This window comes from Nicotiana tabacum, chromosome 24, assembly GCF_000715075.1.
Source record: "Nicotiana tabacum cultivar K326 chromosome 24, ASM71507v2, whole genome shotgun sequence".
NCBI lineage: Eukaryota > Viridiplantae > Streptophyta > Magnoliopsida > Solanales > Solanaceae > Nicotiana > Nicotiana tabacum.
This window is the reverse complement of record NC_134103.1, coordinates 103,091,494-103,109,329: the sequence shown is the minus strand read 5'-3', so window position 1 is coordinate 103,109,329 and position 17,836 is coordinate 103,091,494. Positions and strand designations below refer to the sequence as shown.

The following is a 17,836-nucleotide window of genomic DNA, read 5'->3' as shown; positions in this document are numbered from 1 at the left end:
CGAGTAGGTTCAAATCCTTTGAGGCGAAATAGAAGATTAAAACGTGAGGCCCGAGTACCTACGGGCAAAAGTTTGCAACACACACGGGGAATTGTCAAGGATCGCAAGCTGATCTAAATACCACAATTATAGTAAATTTTTGAAAAGAATACTATGTCACCTGAGGTACTAGCCCAGGAATGTCCAAATCAAACAGACATATTTCGATCAGAAAAGGAAAGACCCAAATATGGATACACCGATCCAACATTGGTAAAGAAGCCAATGTAAAGAGAAATTTATTTTCTTCCCACGCATAAGATGACAGAAGAAGAAATATAATGGAGTACCGGAAGAAACAAAAACATGACAAAAAGAAAAATTTATCTTCTTAATCCTTCTATTAAAGGGCAAATCACCTCCCTCCATCCTGATTTACTTGATTATTAGTCAAAAATATGATTTTTAACTTCTTAATTCACTCGTCAAGCTACATTACACGAATGCAAAATCAATTTGATTTTTGGGTAGAGCATAAAACAGTAAAAATAACAGTAGAATCTTTGACAGGGAAGGGAAAACATTATGAGGACGGACATAGAGGCATAATTACAAAGATGCTACACTTAGCAATTCAATTCCAGAATGCAAAATTGAAACCTGGATAACAATGTTTGCAAAAAGAAAACAAGTCAGTGGTTATACATCCAAAGGGCTGCATAAGTACGAATTACTTGATCGAATGAATTGCTGTGATCATAGATACAGTCACCACCCTCCGCTGCCACCGGACTGTGAACCCTTTTTACCGCCACCCCAGCCAGAATCATCGGACTGACCACCGGTATCCTGCCCCCAGCCACCACCACCACTACCACTAGCACCCCAACCACCTCCGTCTCCGCTACCACCTCCGGCACCACTTCCACCACCACTCCAACCACCAGAGAAAGTGTCTCTAGCAGGTGAATTTTGGACTTCTGCACCCCATCCTCCCCCACCTTCCTTAGAACCCCACTTTTGAGTGCCATAATCTGAATCTTGCCCGTCATTATCGTTATTTCCTCTACCACGTCCATATGTTCCCCGACCACGTCCACGACCACGCCCACGCCCACCACCACCATAGGGCCTGGGCGGCAATCCACTTGGATCATCCTGACTGCTTCGATTTCTGTAGTCATTTCTACCTGCAAAACCGGAAAAGTCCATTGGCAATCAGTATGCATCTTTCTGCTCTTTTATCAACCTCGATGAACAACTGTACATTACAAAGCAACAATGGATAGACTTCCAATGGAATGAAAGACATTCTAGACATAAACAGACACACAGTAGGATAAGCAGTAAACGCTCTCTCGCCCCCAAGAGAGTTTCCTTAATCTTATTTAGGGCAAATACGTCACAAATCTTAACCAGCTCAGTTGATGGACCAACATAAGTTGAGATCTTAAGGGAAAATGGAGAGCAGTTGAAACAACGCTCGCCTGCTATATAGACCACAAGACCCACCCCCACCCCCAACCCAGACTAATTTTTAGGGGAAAACGAGAGAAGGGGCATGCTGCCCCAACTTGAAGATACGGGCCAAACAGTGCTGGAAAGAAAGTCTTTAAAAAAAAGGAATTCCTACTAGCTGCAAATATAGGCCCAACCTATTTCGAAGAAAAAGCAGGTGTCTAAAGAGGAGTCACCAATAAGGTCGGTTTAGAGCTTTCAGAATTTGATGAAGAGCAACCTTTTTATCATGAAACAAAGGGGAAGCAGAGACAGAACAGACAGAGAGAGAATAGGCAGGGACAAAAACAGAAGATTTTACCTGGTCTAGAATCTCTGTCCCCAGACTGACCACCTCTTCGACCACTATCATTGGATGAACCACCCCAACCGCCACCAAATCCTGAGCCCCCACCTGCAGGGCTGCGCATAGGTACCATCGCTGCAACTGATCGTATTGATGGTGCAGAGTCATGGGGATCATCAATATGTCTTTGAAAATATGCCACAAGGCGATCAATATCTTCAAACATCCTCTTGCGGAATTTAAATCCTTTCGGATACAGACCAACATACTCATGGTGCGGGTTGGAACTCCGTATATAAGTCAAAATGAATGTCCCAGGGTGTTCATGAGAAATACCAAAGCTATAGACAATCCTCATAGGGTACTCAGATTTCTCAATTCTCAAAAGTTCATCAACTTCTGCCTTTGTTCCCTTCCTAAACTTGCGGTAATTCAGCATTGCTTTCAAATGAGCTACTAATGGATCGACATACCGATCCATTACCTGAAATAAACACAACACAAAACCAATGAGATTCTCAGTGTTTCCAAGAAACTAAAATATAATATACCCAAGAAATGTATTGTACCAGGGGATAAATAAAGTAATCAAACAAGTGTCCTATGAAAATTTGCCAAGGACCACAAAATGTACAATAAATCTCCATGAAGTTTCTGGCTCCACTCAACCGAAAATAAACATATCAAAGAAAGCCATCCTCAACTAAATGCCAACAAGCAAAATGCTTGGGAGCAGTTAATACTTTTTTGGTAATAAAAAGGAAGTAGCAAATATTTAAGTTCTCCAACCAGCTCTAACAATAGTAAGAAAAAAGTCGAGCAAATCAGGTCCTTCACTCATCAAACTTGACCTCTCTTGCCCAATGTATTTGTCCACTATTTGAGCACAAAACCTTTGTTTTTGCACAAGGAGAATGTAAAGAAAGAGATATGGAGAAGAGGTCTCTGTGCGAGTGTGTGGGAGTGTGAGTGTGTGTGTAAGAGAGAGAGAGAGAGAGAGAGAGAGAGAGAGAGAGAGAGAACAAATTCTATTTCCTCTCAACCATGACATTAATGCAAGCGAACTGCATTCATACCTATGTTCTAGTTCTACTTTCAGAAAGCATCAACCATCATCATCTTAAGGATTTCCATTTATTACTAATTAATTTGTTTGTTTATTTGTTGCTTTATACAACTCTTTTCTCCAGCTGGATGACCTGTGAAGATAGCTGATCCCTCAATTCATATTGACTACGGGGAACATATGTTCCCTATTCCCTGCAATCCTCCCTCCCACAAAACCAAACGAAAACACATACCAAAAACTAGATTAGGAACAACTCTCATTATATATAAAATAACTGGAAAAATTGCCAGAGTACCTCATCTAAATCCTCAAAAGTATCCTCTCCTATTTTCAATGTTTTTCCGATACGGAGCAAGCTTGTTATGTCCTTATGTTCCTTTCCACCTTCCACAATATCCTTGTGAGCATAAACTCCATCGTACACTTTGAGAGTTAAAGTCAAATAAGATGGTCCGCGTGAGCTGGGACGTACGATACTTTCACCCGGTTCCTTGTCCGACAAGAACTGCACAAAGTATGAAGAGAGTATCAAGATAGCTTAGGCATCAAATGCTAGAATCGCCATTCTAAAAACGCTTAATTCATGCTTGTCATAAAAGAAAAGATGCTTGCGTCTTTTCATTGCAATGTCGCATCATAAGAACTATGCACCAAGTTTGTATTCAATATCTGCGAAGATAATAACATACCTCCATTGCTTCATCTGCCGTTATATTTTTGAATCGAGGATGAACTATCATCCTTGGCTTGAAATGCTTCTTTGCGAGCTCCTTTTCTTTACGAGCTTTATCCTTTTCAGCCTGTAAACTACTGCGATCTTCATGGTAGTATGGATCCAAGTTCTGATTATTCTGATACCTATTATTTCTCATATCATTCTCTTTACAGCTAAGGAAAACCTGGTACCTATTTTTTTGGATCGACTTGATTCTGCAAGTTAAGATATCACCTTCACGCATTTTTTCAGTCAAATCATTGACATCTCTCCAATCATCTGAAGAATCTTCTTTGGTAAGAATGCCAGTCAATCCAGACTCGAGAGCACAGATAGCTTTCTGAGGTTGAACTCGGCGAACTGTTGCCTGCACAATTCTTCCCTCGGAAAGTGTCTCCTCAGACTCGCCAGAAATCATATAGAACTCCTCATCCTGGCTTGGCTCCACATACTGTCTACGCCAATCTTGAAACCCTTGCATCAGCTCTAACCTTATATCGTTAAGAGTTTCCTCTTTGTCCTGACGATCTTTGGCTTTGGCGTAGTTTGGAACTTCAAGCAACCTCGCCAGATGTGGCTTCTCTCTAACATGCTCTATTGCCATTTCAAGCAGTTCATCATCATCATTATTTTCTTCACCGATATCATTAAGATAAATATCTTTGGCCAACTCCTGTGCAAGACCATAGGATTCTGGGTGGATCCTTGTATCATCCAACAAGTCAATATATGTATTACTGTTAGCAGTGTATCCACTACGCCTTACTCGCAAGAAGCCAACTGCATTCACAAATACCTTTTTACCAAGATGATGTTCAGTCAAGAGATCCTTCCTAGTGAAGATTGTCTGCTGTCTTACCAAGGATCTTTGAAGAGATGCTGCCTTTCTGGGACCTAGCCCCGAAATAAATTGCAGAGGGGCAAACAACCATTCATGACTTATAGCCAAATTAAGATCAACACCCACCTGGTTAGTTACATCAACCATAACCTGTTCAACCATCCCATACTTCTCATCTGATGTAAGAAAACTATCTAAAGTACTCAGCTTCCAAGATAAAATCTCCTTGCCTGGTCCACACAATGTCGCTATCATTGCTAAAGGATTTTGAAGATAACGTCCCAGTGCCACAGCGCGCCTCACAATACCTAAAACCCTGGAGTGGATAAGTGCTGCTAAATCCTAATAGCTGTATAAAAGTTCACAAGGAAAGTAATTACCTGACTGCCCAGGGAGCTGGTCAACTGAAATGCGGGAATTCTCATAGAGATGTGGAAGGGTTTCGTCTCCATATATTATGTTCAAATTATCCATCTCATGACCAACATCTCTTGGATTATCCTCCACCATTTTGAAAATTATCTGAACCACAAAAACAGTCAAGAAATACTTTAGCCACCTCAATAAAGAAATTATGCTGATTAAGAAACTGTTTATAATATGGCATAATTAGGCACTACATATCCTACCAGAATACCGCCAAGTTTATCCCCTAATCACACAGTTGCAATCAAATAAAATTCAAGGATGCACACCTCATAAATATCCTCCTTCAGCCGCGTACAAGATAGATTTACAGCTCCCAGCACCACAACATGTGGTTGGTGGTCCATCATGAATTTTAACAGTCTCTGCTGGTCATTCTTCTTCCGCTGCTCATCATTAACATTCTGTCCACGAAGGCTGAGAGACCCAGCATACAGGATATCCAAAACCTCTCCCGACGAATCCAACATCACAAAAGTAGTTGCTGGCTTTCCAGGGCCCCAACAGCAAGCCATAACCCTGGGCATAGGCTCTTCATCAGAGCCGACATCACTTTCTCTGCGTTGATATGGTCCCACAGACACTTTATTCCACAAAAACTTTCCATATTCCGAAAGCAGCCAGCTCTTTGCTCTACTCGTCAGCAACGATCTAGCTTCCTTCTCCATCGAAGGCAGAAGAAAATTGAAAAATGCATCCTCAAGTATTAACTTTCTCTGCTCATTCCATAACTGAGCAGATTTACTCACACCATCACTGAGATAATGATCTCTCGAGTCAGTTATCAGCTTGTCAAGAACAACTTCGGGCAGCTTGATAGTAACTTTGAGGAGTTTCTCCTCTTCTGCCTTCTGTATGAGAAGCCACTGTGCATCCTCAAAATCAGAGAGAGGTTTATCCCGTAACCACTTTACTCCAGCAAATTGATGGAAGGAATCAATCACCACATTCCCATCAGGAGTAGGACTCGTTGATACTTTGGCGTCATCCATAAAGGTCTTACGCACCTGTTTCCGGACACTAGGTTCACAGCTTATCTCAACTGCCGCCTAAAATAGCTCAATGAGAGTTAGCTATTACAGTCAAACATGGCAACAAAATCGTCCCAAAGTAAGTATTGCATAAACATCCTCATACCATGTGTCTAGCGCCTTTAAGCACAGCTTGCGGTGTTTCAAACATTGCGCAGGTGAAGTTCGACGCCATCTCCTCCGGTGTTTCCCTAGCATCCTCCAGCAAATCCCCCTGCAAGAAAACTCACAGCTTCACTATAATTTCCTAGTTCCAACTAGTACAAATGTTATCCACATCTCCCTTTGCAACTAAGAGACTTGAGAAAGAAATTAAACCCAAATCCAGCAACAGGAATGAGGAAACGAAGGGAACAACCAGCTATTTGGAGAATATTTTGGGGCTGCAATATAAGTCTCAGGATTCTGTGATTGAAAGGTCTTAACTAAAGGAACTGGCCTGGAACTATATGTAAGGGGACTCTCATCCACTGGCTGCAAGAAAACAACTGGATTGGCTTTTCTAACCCTCTTTAAAAGAGACTGCTTTCATTTTAGTAATGAACAAAACAAATAGGATTGATTATGTATCACAATTTCATCACTACATCAAAGGTTTTTTTGGAAATATATTGATAAGATAGCTTGGTATCCAACATAAATAAATGTGTGTTAGCATGTCATCCTTTTGCGAATAAGATGCATGTCTATGTGGGAAAGATTGCATATTTAAATAAAATCTGGTCATCATTTTATACTGTTTACTTAGTTGAACGCATCTCATTTCTGATTGTATGTCAACAAGCAGATTGAGAGTTCAGAAGTAATGATGTTCTAAAAGTGAGTTCAAATGTATTGGTGCAATCAGAAATATGGTACCCCCTCCACTGATTCCCCGATCAAGGCAATAGTTATCATGTAAACAAATTTACTTTCTTCAACATTCAGCAGATTTGGAACTTATAAGACCACACTTACCATACTTTCACAAGACATGTGTGAACCAAATTGTTCGGCACTATATCCCAACTTGCTTGCAACTTCCCATAAGCCGGCTTTGCTGCAAATACTGTATTGTGATTTCCTCTTTGGCCTCTTATATTGTCCTTCATCCACACCAACCTCTCCAGGTGGAAAGTGCAAGTTAAATTTTGAGTCAACATCATCAACTTCTCTTTCACAGTCCGCCACCTGGAGTGATTTTGTAATTGATTCAAAGAGTTGCTGATTCAACTTAAGACGTGTTTCATCATACACCCTACGGGACTCTTCTTGAAAGCGCTTCTTATAGTATAACTCGAGCGCAGACTTCCGCTTCTGAAGGAGGAGCCACTTTCTGTCTAAATCTTGGATTGCCCAAAGCACCTGCAGCATAATATCTTTCAATATTCATTTCAAATTCCCAAGCTTCTCGGCATGGGACAATCCACAATACTTTGACAACAAGTCTCACCTTCTGCCGTCTTACAGCAGGCTTTTTGTCAGAATTATTGGGGCCATCATCACTAGTTTCATCCTCTTCTGGATCCTTTAATAAGCTCATGCATTCCTCTTTCCGGTACATGGCAATGAACGGGACCTAATAAGAAAGCAAAAATTTGCAGAGTTTCAAATGTCATGCATAGACAAGATCAAATCCTAGTTAAGGTTTAGAACTCACATCAAGCTTCTGCCCATGCATCAAATCCAGAAATCTCATGATGTCATCTTTATCTATTGGTAGCTCACTCTCTTCATCAGTTTTCCCACTATCTTTCTTCTTAATCTTAAAGAAAGGCACAACGCCAGCAGCAAGCTGATTGTAGATCCAGTTACTCTCTTCCACACTAATAGCTTCAGGTGGCACAGGACCAGTGCTTTCCTCGGATACCTACGAAGAATTAACAAGAAATTCTACTGTTAAGAAGGTATCATAGCAAACAAGAAAAATAACACAACCGACCCAGACAAGAAAACTAAGATGTAAAAGCAATCACAAAGAAAATGTCTGTGTTGCACCTGCATTCTTTCGGGGACATCTATTTTCCGAATGCGCTCATCCTTCTCTGTCATATACTTCTCAGATAGAATAGTAGGATCAAATTCATCTTCAAGTCTCCTTTCACTCCATTCACCAGATTCGTCGTGCCTGCCTGATTTTGCCCGATCTTGTTTTCGACGCATTAAAAGTTCATCAACATCACCAAATATGTCATGGGCTTCCTGGAGAGCAGAAGACGAAACTCCTGATGCCTGCCTGGACTTCTTTTTGTTCACCTTCTTCCTTCTGCATCAGAAATTAAGAAGTAAGCAACTAAGAGGGAGCCAAAAAAACAATGTGAGATAAACCAAAGAGCTAATAAAACATCAAGATGAATCCTACAGCCACATATATTTCAAATGCTATACCTAATAGGAGCGCCATGTTCATCAACTTCTTCTTCATCAACAATAAAGTCGGCCATTTCATCTTCCTCTCCAATATCAGCATCCTCTTCTTCCTCCAGCCGCTCTTCCTCCTCAGCAATATCCTCGAGTGGTGGCCCTGGAAATATTACGGGAGTTCAATTAACATCATGAGAAAGACCCCAACAAAGAAGGCAATTAAAATGGTATTTACCTTCATCATCACCAAATAAGCTATGCTCTAGCTTCTCCTCAGCTGTACGCCCACGCCTCCCAGTTTCGTCAAACTCTTCCTCCTCAGAAAAACCAGAACGCGCATCATCCATATCCCTCTGAGCTTTTTTTAGCCGCTTGAACTTTTTGCTCTCCTGATCAGCCAAGGGGAAAATCAGAAGGTGTGAACAATGACTGACAAATCAATATACTACATATGAAATGCATATACATGTGTTTGTCTGCGTGTTTATATCAGTAAGCAAAATCACAACTCACAAGTTTCGGACGAGGCACCGCAATGTTGCTTTCCTGAAGTAGTTCATAATCATCTTCGTCAAGCATGTAATTCCTCTCTGACTCCCTGAAACAGCAATATATAAGGCAACCATACACGAGAAAACATATGCATTACTGCAAAAAATAACTCACCTTTTCTTCCTTTTCTTCTTCTTTTGCCTCTCATCATCACTGTCAGCTCTATCTTCTTCACCCTCTTCCTCTTCTTCTTCCACATCATCTACTATAAACCCATCTTTCTCATATTCATCCTGACCTTCTTCTGCCCAAATAAAAGCATCAGAATACCCGATTAGAACAAGTACAAAGAAACCTTCAAAACAACTAGCGGAACTTTTCAAAAAAGAGAAAACAGCCAAAGATAAATCGTCTTATTCCATAAAGGCTTCCCTATCTTATCCTCCATAATATCAACCATCTAAAATAAGAATTTCTGCTAGGACCATGTATTATTAGTCCATCTGATAACTATAATAGCAGGCTAAAAGCCTTTAATGTTGTCAGCACTCAGCAGTAACTGCTTTGGGGGGGGGGGGGGGGGGAGTTCACTGAGTATAACTGCACTTAACTTGAACAGAAAAAACAGTGTCTCCACCAAATCCACATCCTCAAGGGAAGTTGATCCACTTCCTTACAAAAAATAAAATGCCAATTCGACAAACCATGCATCCTTAAACCTTAATCCACGTGATTTGGAACTCCAAAACAAATATTAGCAATCAATTAACAATCCCTTGGTACCAAACTAGTTGATGCCGGCTCTATGAAACTTGTATATCCATTCCGCTATTATTTGGGATCTTTTTTTTTCACAATGGTGGTGCCCGGACCAGCTAGCATTCACCTCGATGACTCCACCGGTACCCACTACCTCCCACCACTACAAGTACCGCCATACCCAGAAACTCTGCTCACCAAGAATCGGGAAGATAGGAAAAAATCACCTGGCATTTTTAGACTCAGCATAAGTCTGAACCCCGATCTCCCACAACTTTTAGCCAGTCCATAGACCACTATATTCAGGATAAGTTCATCTAAATACTCAATAATTTGTCTTGAACTCTCTAAATCTAATCCTTCTCCAACAAAACATTAGCAAAACAAAAACTAACAAGCCTCAATCTTAAACTAGTTGGGTCTAGTATGAATCCTCTATAAACATTCCAATTCCGTTCTGGCCCGTCTCATTCCACAATTCAAGCAATAACAAAGGTAAAACACTGTCAATCTTCATTATAATAAGCTAAAAAAATATATGAAAATTCAACCATATTAAAATTAGGGTTAATACCATCTTCTTCTTCGTCTTCATCCTCCTCGTCCCGTTCATCTACTCCGTCTCCATCAACAGGCTCTTCATCCCTCTCTTCATCCTCAATTCCAACTTCATCTGCTCACCAAAAATTTGATTTTTATCAATAAAATAGCATAAAAAATACATGCACATAACTACTAACATGTTCAGCTGATATAAGAAACATATTCCTCGAAAATTTTCAAAAAATTAAGTTTAAGAAAAACAACCTTCGTCATCGGAGATCACGTTTTTTCCAGCCATTTTTTCGAAATGCGAAGACGAGATTTAGGGCACGGGGAAAACCCTAGTATTTCACAAAGTTTGCACACAGAACTATGTGAAAATTGAAACCAAACCCTAGGCTTTTCGCTTCGATTCCTCTCCCTGCTACTGAACAGCAAAAGATGCTGAAATTATATACTAGATGAACAAATGTGTGTATATATATCGCGTGAGAAGAGAATACTATGGCGGTCCGTGGCACTGACACAGTAGCAATTGGCAATGCAAAGGGGCAGACTTCAGTTACGGAACTACTTATTTTGATGAGGCGAATTGGCAATGAATTTATAATAATGCTCTAAATAGTTGATTAAAGATAAAATTTTAGAATATTGATGAATATTTATAAATAATTTATATTGCGCTCTTTCATAAAAACACTAGTATTAATGTTTTATATTAACACTAGTTTAATAGTAAGCTATAAGGAGAAAAGACTTTTTCGTATATATAAAATTTTCAAACTTATTTATTCAGTTTATTTGTGTTTTCCTATTCATAGAGAGTAACTAATTTTTTTTTACAAAATATATATAAATTCGGTCAAGATCTACAATTTATCTATAACTTATATTTTTTCTACAAAAATCTGTCAAAAACTAAAATTTACATATAATTTATATACAACTTGAATAGAATTATGTTAGTTGTATATATTTTGTATAGCGTTTCTACATTCGACATACAAAATGTATACAATTTGTTTATATCTTCTTCGCGTTCAATCTAAAATTCTAACCAAAATCACCTTGAATCTTCACCAATTTTTCTCAAATTTGAGATATAAATTTCAAAGGATACTAGCAATTATTTACAATAACATTCAATCCAAAAAAAATAACAATTTTACAAAAAATAATTTTTCAATTCAAAGTTACGAAACTTTTTAATGGATGTCAATGACTATTAAAGAGATGGTAATGAGAAACTTCAAATCTTATGCGGGCTAACAACGTGTTTGATATTTTTCAGTAATTGAATATTTTGAAAATTAATTGAGTATCTAGGAAATCAAATTAATTCCCCTAATATTAACACATTGTTATTGGAAAACAAGTTCATTCCCCTTGTATTAACACTTTACTCACTTTGATCAGAGTCATTTGAATTACATATTTGTTTGCACATCGGTTTTGAGTTCATTTCAGCCAATGTCCTCGCTATTACATTAGTAATTAGTGGATATTTTTTTGAGAGAGATGAGTGGAATGGGAAAGGAAGAAGAGAGAAAGAAGATGGGTAAAATTGGAGTCTAACATATATATATAAAAATGATAAACCGTATATCAACTTGGAATTAAATTAGAACTTCAATATTGAGAATAAATAAGTTTTAAAAGTAGTATAGATAATTAAAACCCTCAACTGAAATTTACGTACCGTTGTTGTTTTCTAATGAACAATGTAAATTCAAGTGTTTACGTATACCTTTATGTATTTGTGTGTTTATCTTTTTTAATTAAAAAGGAAACTGAAATTTTCAAAAGAATAGATTTTAGGCAAAAATATAAAAAAGGAATTATTACATAAATAACCGGCCAAATTCAATATTTATTTTTTCTAGGTGGTATACATAGACTATACACACTTATATATATATTATACATATATTATATATCCGACGGCTATTTATAGTTTAAGAGATTAGGTGGGCGACTATTGAGTTAATTCTTCTAGATTGAAGAACATAATATACTTATTAACAATCTTTAACAAAAGCCCAAGCCCAAGAGTTTTTCACGTAAGGTAGGCAATGACACTTGGCAGCCGCTTGTAATGGCATCATTTAAAAAATAGCTAGTTTTCAATACATATTTAAGGTTTAGCCACTCTATATAAGTAGTAATTATAAGTTTTTTTCCACAGTTTCGTTATATCTAACTTTCAGAGTTCATTAGATATTTGATTTAAACTAAAAATTGCTGATTTTTAACGAATTTAAACAACCAAACTGTTCATTGAAAAAAAACAATTAAAACTATGAGACTAGTAAATTACTTATTTCAAAACATAAGTGACCATTTTTGTAATTTTCTCGATTTTGAGTAGTGGCAAGGTGTTCAGATCTCAAGGTAAAAAGGCTTTTCTTCGCCGTTTTAGGGTTTTAGGACTCTTCCTTATCTCTCTCAAAAGAAACCTAATTTCTCAAATTCCTCACTCATTCTCAGCCATGACTGCTGCTCAATCGCAAGAAGAGCTCTTAGCCGCTCATCTCGAACAACAGAAGATTGAAGTAATTCTCCATTAATTTTTGTTTAAATTGATTTAATAGTTCGATTTATTGTTTTGTAAGATTCGTTTATTGCTTGAGATTTATCTCATACTCTTTTAATTTTTTATTTTGTTGTACTTACGTGCTTGTCTTGTGACTGTCTGGGTTAAGTGAAATAGAAAAATTTGTATTTGTAGAGAAATTGGGAGATAAATTAGATTTTTGAGAAAATACCTGTTAACACTTAATATACATGTTCATATGGTAAAAATGTGATTTCTGAGGCTATTAAATTCCTGGGTACTTCTCAGTTTGGAAATTGAAAAAAGCAAAGATATGTAAAAAGACTGATGATTCACTGTTTTCCTCCAGAAATTTTGAATGGTCTTTCCAATTGAAAGATTGAACATTTTTTTTAGGTATGTATCGAGATATTGAATTAGCTGAGCCCCTTTAAATGGGCCCTGCTCAATCTGGATTAGTTGGGCTAGTAGGTTCCGGTTACTAGATGGTTAAACAAAAAAATAGCTTTCTGGGTGTTACAATTGCATTGGGAGGCTAGTTAATTGTTCAGAAATGAAAAATAATAAAGATTTGGAGAACAAAAATTAATTTAGTTGTTCACCATGGAGGCTCTAAATGATGTTTTAAGTGAAAGTTTTAATTTTGTTATAAAGAGGTAAGAGTTTGAAACTTTCGAGGCTACTAACAGAATTAGTAGGATTAATTTATGAACAGAAGTGTAAAGAAAGAAGGAAAATGCAGTAAACGCTTCTTTGGTTCATATGTGGATGCTAAAATTGATAAACTTTAAGTGTATTCTCATTGTTTGGCATTAAAATATCTTTTCTCAAGAGAGAACAGGTCATTTTGCTCTTTGTGTAAGCTTTTATGTTTTTAAATTGTTCTCTTGTAGTCTGAGGAACCTATTATCGAGGATGAAGAAGATGATGACGATGACGATGATGATGATGACAAAGATGATGATGATGATACTGAAGGTAAATGTAGAACCTAACTGTTAATTCTGAGTCCTGCTTAGGTTAATATTCTGTCAGTTCACATAAAGATGTTAATCATATCATTCAACATATCAATGATAGTGGTGGAGATGCCCTTTAGATAGGGATGCCATCTGACACCCCTTCGCAAAAAAAAAAGTTTCTTACACGTGTGAAAGTACTTTTCTAAGAAACAATTATATGCATATAATAGGATAAAAAATCTTTAAAATAATATAAAGTAATATCAATATGAGACAGGAAGTAAAGCCTCAAAACCAACATAGTCCTAGACCCTAAACCACCTGCGGAATTATGATAATAGACCAACACCGCTTGCATAAAATCTTGTGTACCTGACTTTATTGTAATTTTCTTGTTCTATATATTTTTTGTATTCCCTTCTTGATTTTTTAAGATGCAGTTTGATAGGTACCAGGATTAAGGAGTTAATTGTGTATATAATCTATTTCGTGACAAGGAAAGTCTTATTTTTAAGTGTTTGTATTTAAGTTTGTCTGCTTGGAAAGGTCATTATAGGCTTTAAATTGTTTAATAAACTGGACTTCTTGAAGTTGTGAAAGCTGATTAACTTTTTTATTTGTTTTTTTGTAAGTTTGTCAGCGTTTTAGTTTATTCCCAATGTAGGAAATATCTCACATAAAATGCAATAGAGATAGTGTTGATGTTTGCAATCTGTTTGGCACATTAATAGTTACCCCTGTCCCTTTCACCCATTTGTTATTCTTAGTTATTTTTAAGAAAATAAAGACTAGAGCTTGCTTTTGTTCTAATCTCTTGTAAGTTAAGCATGTACATCTATTTATCAAATAAAATTTTTGTGAATTGATTCATGTTTTTAGTTAATTTTCCTGATTAGTTCCCATTAGGCATAGATTTAGATCGTGTCCGATGGATTTGGCCTCCTGTCTGAGACAAAAAATCTCCTGAACCTTTCCATTCCAACCAACGAAGGCATGAATATTATTCTCTATCCCCTAACCATGTCTAAAATTTTAATTGAGGTACAGCCTGATATTTCATTTGAGCTGGTAATAAAGGTTTATTTTACCTGCAATTCATCTTTTCGAGGTGGTGTGAACTTATCTGCCTTTTAACCCTACATATTTGGGTGTAGTGATTTGAAATTTATACATTTTGATACTCTTAAGTGTTATTTATCCACAAATAAAGTCATATGGGAATCTTATTTTAACAGCCACACAATTTGTAAAAAATTTCAATAAAATCCTTTTTTTAGGTTTTAATTGTGATCCTATATGTTATTTACAATACTGACAATAGATAAGTTTGAAATATTATTGAATAAACACTTGTGTTGGATGATAAGTTCCAATTTCAGGGTATTTCAAATAACCAAGCTAAATGGGTGAATATGTATTAGAAGGTTGGCTCCAAAGGGATGGCTGCCCTCTACCAAAAGTTCACCGCAAAATATGGACAAGCTAAACCCGTAGAAATGAAATTATATCAAAAACTAACAAAAGTCGTTAGTTAAAAAAAACAAAAGTCATCGTGTTCGCCTAAAGGGATCCTTAAGAACCAAGATCTTAATGTTGGAAGTTGCATTTGGTTTAAATAGGAGTGCTACATATTTATCTCTGTCCTGATGCAACAACTGAAAGGCCAGGTGAGTTCTTCATCTCTGATTATTGTGGTAATACTTAAATGTATTATTGTGGGCAGAACTCGGAGATGGTAGTGGTAGGTCAAAGCAGAGCAGGAGTGAGAAGAAGAGTCGCAAAGCTATGCTGAAGCTAGGAATGAAGCCAATCCCAGGGGTCAGCCGTGTAACTGTCAAGAAGAGCAAAAATGTTAGTTGACATTATTATTTTCTCACTTCTCTTTTTCCCTTGTTTTGTTTTAATTCTATTTTAGTTGCTTATGTTGTAGCGATAACTTTCTTCTGATTCTTTGTTGATTTCTACTTCAGATTCTATTTGTCATCTCAAAACCAGATGTTTTCAAGAGCCCAAATTCAGACACATATGTCATATTTGGTGAAGCAAAGATTGAGGATTTGAGCTCGCAATTGCAGACTCAAGCTGCAGAGCAGTTTAAGGCACCTAATCTGAGCAATGTTATATCGAAGCCTGAGCCATCGACTGTGGCTCAGGATGATGAGGATGTGGATGAGACTGGTGTAGAACCAAAGGATATAGAGTTGGTGATGACTCAAGCAGGAGTCTCCCGAGCTAAAGCTGTCAAAGCTCTCAAGGCTGCTGATGGTGATATTGTCTCTGCTATCATGGAGCTTACAAATTAGGATGTCTGCTAGGAATGCTGTCCCAATCTTCTGAGCAGTGCTTTCTTTGAAAAAACATTCAGGTCGTGAGTTTTAAAGGTTTTGAGTTGCTGCCTCTTTTTATCTGTGTGTTCTGTTCATCATACCAGATTGGATTGTTATGTAAGAGGGAAGGTTTAACTTATGCTGCACCTTTCTGTCTAACTAAATCTTGTCTCGATCAGTCTTCTTGCTCCATTACCGGGGTGCAAACGAGCCAGGCTAAACAACCTATCTTGATCCCAAATTACTCAACTTTGTTCCATGCTTTTGAACCGAAAATTTATGAACATCGCAAAAGCTTTTACATATATTCTGTGATATCGATGTGAAATGTAGTGAACTATTACTACTCTTTTGCTAAAAATATTAATATAAATCAACTGAAGTTAATGTTAAAGGCAAAGGTAGTGGCCCTAAATTTTCTGGATCAACACTTGAAAATGTCTTAATTGCTCAAGGGGATATAGCAGAAGAAACGGGTTGATCGCAAACTTTTTTACTTTGTTTTGAAAGTGTTTTCTCAGAGGAAATTTCGCATTAAAGTTGAATCATCCTAATAAAATTAGTAAATGAAAGCAAGTCCTTCCAAGGTCATGTACTGTTTGATTGAGATAGTAAAACATTCACTAAATCGACTTATTTTATGTTTAACATTTTGCAAAATCTCTAGTAACAAAATTGTTGGTCCATCAATCCAATATTGTGACTTATATTCTCTAATTTGTAATATTAGTCAGTTCAACATCACTCTATGTATATATATCCTCGATACATAGTCCAAAAAAAAAAAAAAATTGAGGGCCAGAGAATTCGGATTATTCTTTCTTCCATTGTTGTTATAACCCAAATAAAGAATCCAAACCATTAGTTTCCCTTCTATTCTGTTCTATTAGTATCCGTACCCGCTCGTTGCGCGGAGAATAATAAATATAATTTTTCATAAGAAAATATATCTTGAAAATACGGCAGATACAAAGGAGCATGGAAATGTTATTATTTTTGAAACATGTAAATGTAATTGATATTCCTACAATGAAGTCATAAGGAAGCACAATAAAGAAACATACAGTTATTTCATGAACTCCAATATAATATTCTTTATAGCCTCGAAAAAGCAAGCAATGTATATCAGCTAGAGTGCCACAAACAAAGGTTTTTAATACCCTAAAAATTCAGAAAGACGACAAAGCCATAGTCTTTTTTGTGTCTTTCATTTTTTGAACTCAATTATATATAAATCTTTAATTAATAAAGTTAAGCAATGACGACAACTTCAAGACATCACATCCTGTGAAATTGCTAGTTTAGTTAAAAAAAATTTAAATACCACAACATATATCACTTCTGCAATCAACTTCAATAAAATTTAAAAATAAAATTTTGCATCACAAATCAAAGCTCAAGTAGCAGACATACAAAGTAACTTCAGTAACAATCCGAAGCAAAGTTAACATATGTATGTTAAATAAACTTAGAAACGTAACCTGAACTTTTGGGCATAATAAACAGGCAGTTACAAAGCCAAATCAGGTTAAAAGGGTATATTTAATTTACGCCAAAGAAGAAAGACAGAGGACAATTGCAATGGATTAAAGAGACTGCATAACAATCAAATTTATCTCTTCTCAAAAGACATGATCAATTTTAATTGTTTGTAATTTTAAGAACAATAGTATATGATTTTATTGTGCAAATCTGTATATATTGATAAAAGTTCATACCATTCTTACGCAAGGAATATTTAGCATGTTTCTGCTTCCGTATGCATATTCAATTTTTTCTTGTGAGTTTCTTCTGTTCTTTCATGTCAAATTGCCTAGAAACTGAATTTGGTGTGAGAAGTTGTAGAGCCGTTTGAATAAGAGATACCAGTTCGCTGATATAGGGCATATAGTGCGCCTCTATTTTGCTCTAAATGATTTTTTTTTTTTTTTTTAAAGTCGTTTTAATTAAGTACTAATATTTTATTTTAATATTAGCCCCGCATAGAATTT

At 36.7% G+C, this 17,836-nt stretch overlaps 2 protein-coding genes across 2 annotated transcripts; one reads left to right on the top strand and one right to left on the bottom strand.

The window, feature by feature from the left end:
• Window positions 1-499: 499 nt before the first annotated feature.
• LOC107791867 (transcription elongation factor SPT6 homolog) lies at window positions 500-10,602 on the bottom strand. The gene is made up of 17 exons (XM_075248383.1): window positions 10,267-10,602; window positions 10,034-10,132; window positions 8,875-9,004; window positions 8,722-8,806; window positions 8,444-8,597; window positions 8,233-8,368; window positions 7,843-8,110; window positions 7,505-7,714; window positions 7,298-7,423; window positions 6,823-7,209; window positions 5,972-6,079; window positions 5,104-5,883; window positions 4,789-4,930; window positions 3,542-4,716; window positions 3,148-3,357; window positions 1,799-2,267; window positions 500-1,169 (listed from the first exon to the last, which is right to left on the bottom strand). Exons 1-17 carry the CDS (start codon window positions 10,298-10,300, stop codon window positions 748-750), a joined length of 4,935 nt encoding a protein of 1,644 aa, XP_075104484.1. The 5' UTR covers window positions 10,301-10,602; the 3' UTR covers window positions 500-747.
• Window positions 10,603-12,363: 1,761 nt separating this feature from the next.
• LOC107820087 (nascent polypeptide-associated complex subunit alpha-like protein 1) lies at window positions 12,364-16,035 on the top strand. Its single transcript, XM_016646303.2, has 4 exons — window positions 12,364-12,554; window positions 13,450-13,534; window positions 15,242-15,369; window positions 15,489-16,035. The coding sequence occupies exons 1-4, from the start codon at window positions 12,492-12,494 to the stop codon at window positions 15,819-15,821; spliced, it is 609 nt and encodes a 202-aa protein (XP_016501789.1). The 5' UTR covers window positions 12,364-12,491; the 3' UTR covers window positions 15,822-16,035.
• The last annotated feature ends 1,801 nt before the right edge of the window (window positions 16,036-17,836 follow it).

What these genes read in the sequence shown, in the direction of transcription:
- LOC107820087 (XM_016646303.2), top strand. Translation starts at nt 12,492, where the DNA reads ATGACTGCTGCTCAATCGCAAGAAGAGCTCTTAGCCGCTCATCTCGAA. An exon ending in TCGAACAACAGAAGATTGAA is followed by an intron (nt 12,555 to 13,449) that starts GTAATTCTCCAT and finishes GTTCTCTTGTAG; the next exon opens with TCTGAGGAACCTATTATCGA. An exon ending in CTGTCAAGAAGAGCAAAAAT is followed by an intron (nt 15,370 to 15,488) that starts GTTAGTTGACAT and finishes TTTCTACTTCAG; the next exon opens with ATTCTATTTGTCATCTCAAA.
- LOC107791867 (XM_075248383.1), bottom strand. Translation starts at nt 10,300, where the DNA reads ATGGCTGGAAAAAACGTGATCTCCGATGACGAAG. An exon ending in CTGCTGTAAGACGGCAGAAG is followed by an intron (nt 7,210 to 7,297) that starts GTGAGACTTGTT and finishes ATTATGCTGCAG; the next exon opens with GTGCTTTGGGCAATCCAAGA. An exon ending in CTTTTGAGGATTTAGATGAG is followed by an intron (nt 2,268 to 3,147) that starts GTACTCTGGCAA and finishes TGTTTATTTCAG; the next exon opens with GTAATGGATCGGTATGTCGA.